This window comes from Belonocnema kinseyi, chromosome 7 (assembly GCF_010883055.1).
Source record: "Belonocnema kinseyi isolate 2016_QV_RU_SX_M_011 chromosome 7, B_treatae_v1, whole genome shotgun sequence".
Taxonomy (NCBI): Eukaryota; Metazoa; Arthropoda; class Insecta; order Hymenoptera; family Cynipidae; genus Belonocnema; species Belonocnema kinseyi.
Window position 1 is genome coordinate 5,344,992 of NC_046663.1, and position 10,376 is coordinate 5,355,367.

The 10,376-nt window shown below is 30.9% G+C and overlaps 1 protein-coding gene across 1 annotated transcript; it reads right to left on the reverse strand.

Moving 5' to 3' along the window:
* Nucleotides 1-2,855: 2,855 nt before the first annotated feature.
* Nucleotides 2,856-9,824, reverse strand: LOC117175940. Its single transcript, XM_033365802.1, has 4 exons — nucleotides 9,748-9,824; nucleotides 3,926-4,006; nucleotides 3,143-3,262; nucleotides 2,856-3,049 (listed from the first exon to the last, which is right to left on the reverse strand). The coding sequence occupies exons 1-4, from the start codon at nucleotides 9,803-9,805 to the stop codon at nucleotides 2,856-2,858; spliced, it is 453 nt and encodes a 150-aa protein (XP_033221693.1). The 5' UTR covers nucleotides 9,806-9,824.
* Nucleotides 9,825-10,376: the final 552 nt, after the last annotated feature.

Consider the following 10,376-nt stretch of genomic DNA (forward strand, 5'->3'; position numbering starts at 1 on the left):
GAAACTATGAAGCACAATAGATAACCCAGCAGCATGTATCATAGCCGTTAAATCTTTAGTATGGTTATAAATAACATCTAAATTAGTATTAATATCCCCTGTGAGAATAATATTGTTGAAGTTAGGTACATGGGTGAAAATTTCCGAGTCAAGTTTAATGACAAAATAGACATTAGTAGGTTTATAAATAAGCCTCACCAAAACACTGTTCCTCGCTTGCGTGACCTCTACAAAAAGAAATTCAGCAATAAGATAATTAAAGGCCGAGCTGACTCCCAATAAAACCCCTCCTATGGCTGTCATGCACGTAAATGCAAATACTACCCCCTTTTTGTTCCTCTCTGTCTCTACGGAAGAACGCATAATTGGTAAGTGCAACTACATTTGATTGGTGATTAGAGTTTAGCGATGTCTCTGATACTGCTATAATCTAATACGCACAAAAGCTGACAAAATCTCGGAACACACGAATGTGAGCTAAGAGAGAATGGACATTCAAGTGAGAAATACTTAAAGAATATTTAATGAATTGAGAGTAAACTTTGTCTCTCAAAGAGAGCAAACAATAGGGGATAATAAAACTTGAAATTGCTTCTACTCTGAATGAATAATGTAAAGATAGTGATGACAAAAGCCCTTAAATATGTAGTTTCAAAGAATTTATCGATTGCACTTATAAATTGCCTCCAATTAAATATACGTAGGTGAAGACAGGTTAAAAAAAACACTTCTCAATATGTAAACCAATACTTCAAAAATTAGAGGGTAAAGAAAGTTACAAGAGAACTAGCCAAAAAGTATAGAAAAAAGGTAATTAATTAGTTGCGAGGTCTACCTGATGCAGTTCAATCCTGAAGACGTCAAAAAGAAATTCTAGGCGAGCCATCCTCTTTACGGAAAAAAAATTTACCCCCAGTAGTCCACTGGTACTTTAATTTTTTTCTTCTTAATTGAAGAGCAGAATTATATAAAATTCGATTATTTTGAGCAAGCAATTCTCTTATATACAGCCGCACGCTCTCACTCCATCCAATCATATTAGTTGTGAATCCACGATTTTTCTAAGGCGGTAAATAGACAAAACTTCATCTTTTGTGAGAGGCACCACCAAAGCAGCAGCAATCCGGCAGAATGTAGCGGGCCAATCCTCTAACTTATTGACAGGTAACCCGTGAACCTTAAGTGTTGAAGAAAGTTTATTTTGTTCTAGGTAGTCAGATTTACTTATTAGACTATAAATTTGAGCCTTTAAAACCCTTTTCTCACCTGCAGCAGATTCAGAATCCGCTTGAAGCTTAATGATATCCGTCACGTTCGAGGATGTGGTTTCCTCTGATACCGTAAAGCGGGAAGTATTTTTAACGACATCAACTTTTATTTCCTTGATGGCTAAATCAAATGAATTAATAAATGCAATTTTTTTGACCTCAAACTTATCTAACAAGGTAGCGATTTTTAGAAGGCCAGACTGCAGTCTCTCAATGACTAGTACTTTCTTTACCCAAAGATTTAGAGCAATTAGTGCAGTACCAAACCTTTTGTTTTTTAGTGATAATATCAATATCCTTAGTTGTCAAATTTAGAAAGGTCATGTGTGACAATGCACTATACGTTCCACAAGCTAAAGAGTCTGTCGACCCTGTCACTATTAATTCATCACAAACATCACATGCCACCATATGGGAAACGTAACCCACACGAAGCTTCAATGTCGGAAGGTAAAATAAACCGAATTACTTAATGAAAGCAGAAAAACAAAATGTCTTGCTTTGTTCCCTGTTCTTATATTAAATATGACCTCATTCAATGATTATAATTAGGTGTTAGGATTTGTGGTTACGCTTTAGAATCATCAATTGTGTCAAGGATACTGATCAGCGCAATTGAAGCGTATAAATACGAAATTAATAGTTTGACCAAAGTTTGTACACTCCTTTATTTTATTTTCCACTTTTACAAAGATTTTAATGATAAAAATATCGAATTGATTACTATTGTAGTAACAAAGTTTAATAGATGATTCTAATTTAACCATACATAACTCATTTCATCATGATTTTATTATTTAATAATTTTTGGAATTCTTTATATTTTAAGTTTCTCGATCTCTAGGTATCTAAATTCTGACACAGCTGCGCATATGCGCGGATGTCTTCTTTGATAAAGATTTTCGGTTTTTGTTTGCTTTAAAGAATAGAGTATGTGCGATTTATGCAATAAGAGTAATTTTTTAAACTCTAGTACGTTGAAAGGTACAAATGGAAACGCATTTAATTAAATATCTACTCTCTTAAAATATGGTAGCGAAATCTCACTAAATGAAACAGCCATAAGTGTGTAATGGACTATCAGTGAGATTTCACTGGTTCACTCAGAGGAAATCTGTCATTGGTTCAATCAGCAAGGTTTACTATTTACTCAGTAGCAGTAGTCATCAGGTCGTTGGTGTTGTCGTCCATCATCTGATCGGATATGCCACTTGCCGTCCATCACTTTTGTGCTAACCTATGCAAAATTATCTTCAAGAGCCGGACTTTACTCTCACAACAATAAATGAATACCAGCCCCAAATATATCTAAACCAAACATTAGTTAACAATAAAGTCCGTTTTCCACAGTTTGAATTCATTCGACTGGAGGATCATGTCTTGGCCGCATGAAGCGCTATGTGACTAGTTAAATCTATCATTTAGCATCTCTGATATATGCAGTAACGTTGATTTAGTTCAGTAACTTACTGATTCACCCAGTCGAAGTCAAAAAATCAATGGCTCACCAGTTATAATTAAAAATACTGATTCAACCAGTGATCATTACACTCGTTTATTTTAAGAGAGTAGGTTTTTCAAAGTTATTCAGGCATGATTCGGGTACCTTCGCCTCAGATATTGGCGCCAATGTTCCCATTGATCTTCAGGTAGTTGCCGAAATCCGGCATGCTCACCATGAACCTCATAAACTCCATATATATAACCACGGGGGGTTACCAGTAAATCACCAGGTACAAGATCTGTTAACGGTATTGTCACGTAATCACTGCCCACGAGTTCTGAATTAATGGAAATGTGTATTGAATTAGTCATTAGTAGTATTTTAGCATTTCACTAATGAAACATTAAAAAAATAAGAACTTTTTTAATACCGGGATGGCCAGTTGCAGCATTCAGTTTTACAAGCATGTCATGGAAAGCATCATATCTTGCAAGAATATTTTCACCACGGCAGACTACATCAGTATGCTCCATCTGTATAATTGGTCCACCTGAACAAGTCAGAAAATAGTATATTAAGTAATGATTTATCATACTATTTTGTTTTAGAAGTGTATGACAAAAGGTGGTAGGGACAAGGGTTCGGGGACGGTGCGCCCGGACAAAAAAATATATACTGATTTATAGGTTATGTACTTATCAAAAATAATAGGGTCTCAGGGATTCCCCGAATTTCTACTGATTCTTTTTAATAAAAAGAGATTGCGGCAGCGTCTATTGACGTAAAGAAATACGCTGTTGGCGTGAAAAAAATAATGAAGAACATCTATGAAGCGAACATTTAACAAACTGTAGTAATAATTTTGTGGTAAATATAGCATTTGGCTGTTTGTACATAGAGGTTTAAAATAGCATTATTTTGTAGTTACTAAATAATACTTAATTACCATCATAATAATTATGATCTAAGGAATTAAATTTTGGAATTTTATTTATGAATTGAAAAATTGGTTATTGGTTCAATAAATGATAAAATGTCAAACCTCCATATTGTCACTCTCTAAGCTGTTCAATCAGGAAAGTTTGCTTAGAGAACCGATTTTAAACAGTTTGAAGATTGGCCTGCATATACAAAGAATTTAAAGAATTCCAGTTAATATAAATATGTGCCATACATGCACTTTATTTTGAGTTAAAGATATTTGATTAATAACCTATGGTTTCGCCCATGAACCGTGGTGGTGATGGTGATCGAGGTGGTGATGTTGATTGAGGCAATAGTGAAACCCTTGATTCTGTAAGAAGAAATATACGGATTTTTTGTTAAAGAAATTTTTTAACGAATCCCAAATTTCATGGGAGCAAGAAATATGCGAATAATCATAAAACCGGTACTTATATTTTTAACGAAATTCAAAATATTATTATAATTGTGATTGTACAAACACCCTCTTTCCTACACTGTAAAGTATCTGTTTTGCATCCAGAGACTCTTGTTTTTCGTCTTCTCCCTGTTTCACCAATATAAACTTTTTTACACCAATTACATTTTATGAGATATACAATACCAGATAAATTATTAGTAGTATCAATATCTTTTGGATTAGGTAAAAAAATTTTTAGAGTGTTATTGTTTTTAAAATAAGCATTAATGTTAAATTTCTTTAGTGAATTTCTCAACTTTGGCTGCAGCCTTGTGGCTGCAAGCAAAATGAACAATGCAAACCAGCGCTAAGATTTTAAAGATAATGATAAAGAACCCAGATCCAAAACCCACCAAAAAAGGTATCAAATACACGAAAAGAAACGTCAAAAAAAAAAGATAAGAAGGATTTCAATATTTTGTATTGAGTTTTTTCTGTACCACAAAAAATAATTCCAAATTCGTTACCACAGATTTTGAAGAAATAGATTTTCCTTTGACACAATTTTCTTTTGAATTGAAGAATCACGAAATTGAATGATTTCAGATTAAAAATTTAGAAAATAGGGCAAGGTCAAAACCTTGAAAATTGAATATTTTAAGATTAGATAATTAAAAATGATTTATACTTAAAAGCGTTCAAAACTAAATAATTAATAATTGCAAACTTTTGAATTTGATCAATTATAAATTCAAAGCGATCAAGATTTGACAATTTAATATTGAAAAATAAATTGAAACTTTCAAAGCTGAAGCTTTTGAAATTCTAGAATTAAAAATTGTTATTATAGAACATAATTATAATTTGTTCTTCAAGCTAATTAAGCAAATTGTTATAAAATAAATGAATAAATTGAATTCTGCTAAACAAAATTTTAAACTAAATAATAATTTTAAATGGGAAATATTAAAAATAAAAAAAATTCTACTCCAGAACCTTCAAACTTAAACCTTTCGAACTTCATTTTAAACTAACAAAATTTATATTCTCCAAAAAATGTTGATATTAAAACTTTTTTATGATCAAAGCCTTTAAATTGCGGTCACTTAAATATTCCTGATACATCCACTAAATATTGCCATACTCGTATTATTTCAATATTCTTGTCATTCTTGATATTCTGTATAATCTTAAATATTCTTGTTATTCCAAAACCAGAATATCCCGAAATATTCACAAATATTCTTACATTTTCCTCAATTTCCCTTGGCGCTCTACCACTTTTGAAAGATTCCAAATTATTTTTAAAAATATCAAGAAATTTAAAAAGAGTTTATTTATTATTGTGTAATTAAAAAATATGTTCAAGTGCTTAAAAGGATTTTAATAAATTTAAAAATAATTTAACGGGATTTAAAAATTCTTTTAAATTAAAAAAGATTAAAGTTAATCAATGAAATATTACGAAGTATTTTAAATAATTTAAAAAAATTTTGAAAGAGTTTAAGGATCTTCATTTAATTTGAAAATATGTTTATGTATTCAAAGAGATTTTGATGAGTTTCAAGGAATTTAACGGGAGTTATTTGATTAAAAGAATTTGAAAGTTTATAATCGAATTTTGAAAGATTTCGAATTATTTAAAATAGTTCACGATATTCTTAATGAATTTAAGGGATTTTAAGTGATTTTGAAGAATTTTTAATGAATTTCGGTAGAATTTAAATGAGGTTTAAGATTTTAAAGTAATTTTAAAATATAAATAATGTTCTTGAATTTTTCAAAATCCGTTAAATCTTTTGAAATCTTCGGAAATTTGTGGAAATCCTTTATATTTCAGATTCTTTTTCCTACTTCAAGTTATAGGCTAGCCGAAAGGCTTTAGGCGTTAAGCGTGCGAAACTGATAGGGTTCGAACCCTCGCGGCGAATAAAAACTTTCATAGCGTGCGATTATAAATAGTGCAGTGATTGTATTATAGTTAAATAATTCTATGCTTAAATATGTGAACAAATATTAGAATATAATAGTAACAATATAATACTACAAAAGAATAATTTTTTGTGGCAAAAATCAGTTATAATTTTATATAACTGTTCTCTACAGTTTCGGAACTAGTTCAACGCAATGTAAAACAAAGACGATTTTAGCTTTTATTAAACTACCCAGCGTATCCTCTACTATAGGATGAGTTCTATAAAATTGAATGGATATTTTTTTCCGTGTGCAAAATAACTTAAAACATTACGCAAATCTCACTAAGTCTTCTTCTTGCTTTACTTTTGTTAATTTGTAGTCAAATAATTTTATTCGGTACAGGAAGGTAGAGTGTGGAACGATAAATTAGAAACAAAAACTAAGTCTCTATTTTGACGCCCCAACAAGCAAAGTTATTTTGACGCCCCCAACAAACAAAGTTATTCCTCTTAAAAAGTTTTAAGGGAAAGTTTCTTAGGACTTTTCTCTATCTTGCGTTTCTTTCAAGATTTTTGCTTGAATAAAAATAAATTCGGCTCTAACTGTATTTTTCTCATAACAAGAAGAGTAATAATATAATTTTTGTTATTTTGCATCAATACAATAATACTACCACAAACAAATTTGCAATTACTTACTTACAGAATGTAAAGCACTTATTTTTCTGAACAAATGACATTTGTTGTGTCATGGTAACATGTGAGTAATCTATATGGCCAAGAGTTTGGTTACTTTATTTCCAGTTGATTTTTTTTCCTGCGATACTTTAAATGTGATTAAAGTCGGATAATGTCAAATTAGTTTCAAATTTGAAATTAATACTGAGAGTGTTCGTTTTGAACGTCTTATTCTTCAATAAGTACAAGTTTTAGGTATAGAATTAACTATAGCAATATCAAGTGACTGCAGATATCATCCAGAGAATTTTGAAGATAATATACTTAACCTGAATTGTCTATGGAAGTTGACAATGGTATTCCCCAACTTGATTTACCCGTGATTAATCATTTTTTAAGCCTAATCTTGTAGCCCAATTCGTTCAAAACGAGATTATTTGAAGATTAAAATAAAATGTATCACCTATACATAAATCACGAGCCTTGACCAGAGATTCGATTGAAATTTGTGGCAAAATTAAGAATGGCTCTTCAAAATCGTAAATTCAAATTAGAGAAAGTTCGATTCTTGACAGTAGACCTAGATGAATATTTGAAGAATGATATTTTTTCCACTTATCCTGCAGTAACAACAATGTACATCGTTGATGAGGCTAGAAAGATTGAAAAAGAAGAAGGCGTTTATCACTCTTCTGATCTATATTCGGGTCTTTCAGTCAGCGAAGCGGATGTAGAATTAGCAATGGAATATTGCTTAAATAATGACTAAAACTGTTAGCGTCAGATCCCTAACATAAGTGACGTTATAAATATTTAAGAAAATAGTAAACAGCTAAAAAGGCTAAAGACTTCTTGACTCGAAGTGTTTATGAAATTTTTCAACTTTTTCAAAACCAACACCCGGAAGACAAAATTGGTAGAATGACATTTTATTCCTTGCAACAAAAGTGGGCTATGATTGATCTTCCGGAAGAAGTATGCTTATGCTTTTATTGTTCTAATTTTGAACTTTGCCTCATTGGTCTGAAAAATATTAGAAAAGAGCAATACGAAGACAAGAAGAATATTCAGAAGGAAGTAATCTCTTCAGTATTATGTTCTCCAGCAACTGAAGACTGTGTTTTTCAGGATTGCAATAAATTTCCAGGGGCTGATAATAGAAAACTTTAATCACTAGGTTTAAAAAATGAGAGAGCAGTTGAAGAAATAACTCTCGCTATTTGGAATAATACAGAGTTAGAGAAGAGATGAAACACAGCTTCTGCATTTTTGTTTGAGTGAAGTACGTGGGCGATGAAAGCGAATCTTCGCATAGGCATAAAGGAAATACAGCGAACAAGGATAAAAAAGGAAAAGAAAGAAGCAAAATGATATTTGAAAAAAAATATAGATTTTGGTTTCACGAGAAATTGGAAACAGATTAACAAGCAAGAAATTTAAAGTGATTATTGAAAGTCTGATCAAGTGTCTATCTTCACGGTCGTATGATGTCGCGGTGAAGAAGTCAAAAGTTTCGCAGTTGTATGCAGCAAATCTAATTTCTGAAAGTTTCAAGGCAGATCTTTCTGATTTTGACTTTATTGATCACAATAACGAAAGTGGATTTTTTCTGCTAGAGGGCACGGCAAAGGCGCTAGTGATGGAATTGCTGGCATCATTAAACATTTTGCAACATCTCACAATTTGAGGAAATCACATATAAAAAGTATTAACGATGCAAAAAGCTTTGTCAGCGAAGTTGGAAAGTATAGTAATGCGATTAAATTATTAGTAATAGAAACCTGGAAACCTGAAAAGATAGAAGATGGTTCCATAAATTCTTATATGGCACAAGCAGCAAGAATACCCAAAAAAACTTCTAAAAAAAATATCAAAAATTAAACTTTTTACAACAGTTTAAAAACGTTAGGGTCTAAAAGACCCCAAGTGTCAGCTTCTTTATTTTTTGGAGGTGTGTCATTTAAGGGTGAAATGTATTTGATTTATTCATTTTTAGTAGAATTATGTTGCTTGAAATTGCAATACTTCAGAATTAAAGAAATTTCAACAAAATTTGACTGATTTTGAGTTACAGAAACGTGACTATACTTTTCCGAAGGTCTTTGGAGCGCTAAATCTGATTTGGCTTCAGAATTGCTCTAGCATGTAGGATTTTTGAGATATCCTAACCTAAATCTGCAAAAAACTGTTTTTGCGCATTTTTTGAGGTTATGTACCCCTGCAATTGTATTTTTATTTAAAAACTACACACATTATTTTAAATTACAAGTCTTACTCTTTCAAATGCCCTTGATTTTGCTCAAATATTTTATTTTTTCGCTCAGATACCGCACTTTTAAGCTTTCATGTTTTTAATATTGAATGTTATAGTACATACCGCAGTTTATGCTGATTTAAAGCAGCTATTTTGAATGTTTCTCGAAAATTTTTGATGTTTGCCATCGGGATTTGAATGAACAGAAATTGAAAGTACATTTTTCATTAATTTCTAAATAATTTTTTGGTTCCCTATTCGAAAAACTAACCGACTGTATTCCATCTATGTCATGTCAATATATTTTCAGATATAAAAAATTCACGAACATGAAAACTTAAAAGTGCGATATCTCAGCGAAAAAATAAGATATAAGAGCAAACTCAACGGCATTTTAAAAAGTAAGATTTGCAATTTAAGATAATGTGAGTAGTTTTTTAAAGAAAAACAAAATCTGCAGGAATACATAACCTCAAAGATAAGCAAAAACAGCGTTTTTTGTGGGAAATTATAGTAATTAACTGAGCTTGTTATGTAATTTTCAGGATTAACATAATATTAAAAAGTTTGAGCACAATAGGCAATAAGTTTAATCTTTTTGAAAAAACCCTCTTATCATCGGAACAGAATATTTTTAAATAAATTATAACTCTAATTCGGGGTTTCTTTTAGGGGTAGTTGAGTGTATTTTATAACAATTAATAATAAGGTTAAAAGACTATGTCTCAATTGTTTCAAAGTGAAACCAATTTTTTAAATATTGTTGATAAATTGAAGATGTTTCAATAGAGTATTGATTTAGTATTTTATTATATTCTACTTACGAACAGATTCAAAAATCATCATGAACATTAAGCGCAGCGTTAAGCCAAATATTTCCATTTTGATGTAGATACAAATCAATGATTTTCAATGGATTTCTCAGGTAAAAACTAAATGGATCTTAGATATTTTTCAAATGTATATATACTAGCCATTATCTTCTTATTGTCGCATTCTTATCGCTATAAAATAAACAAACTTTATAGCATACGTATCACCTAAGGACGTCTGTAGCCATACCTATAAGATAAAAACAACTTTGTTTGCGTTCATCTGATACGGGACTCGAATTCTCAAAAAAATAATGCAACACGTGTATTATTTGTATTTTTTCAGTAGAATTGAATGTCGCGATCCTTTTTTGACGCGAATAGAATATATAAATTTATCCCTTACACACTTGAAAAAAAAATATTTGGACAAAAATAAAAAAGAGGAAAGAATACCTGAGAATCGAATGAGGCTCAGTAGGTCAATCTGTTGCAAACGCAATATAAATATCTGTCACAATGAGATCAGAAATAATTAGTAATTTGATGATAATAACACTAAAAAAGACGAAAGAAAGAAAAAGAGAAGGATAATTTTAAAGGAATAGAATTTTTAATTTGATTTGATTAATAACGTTTAA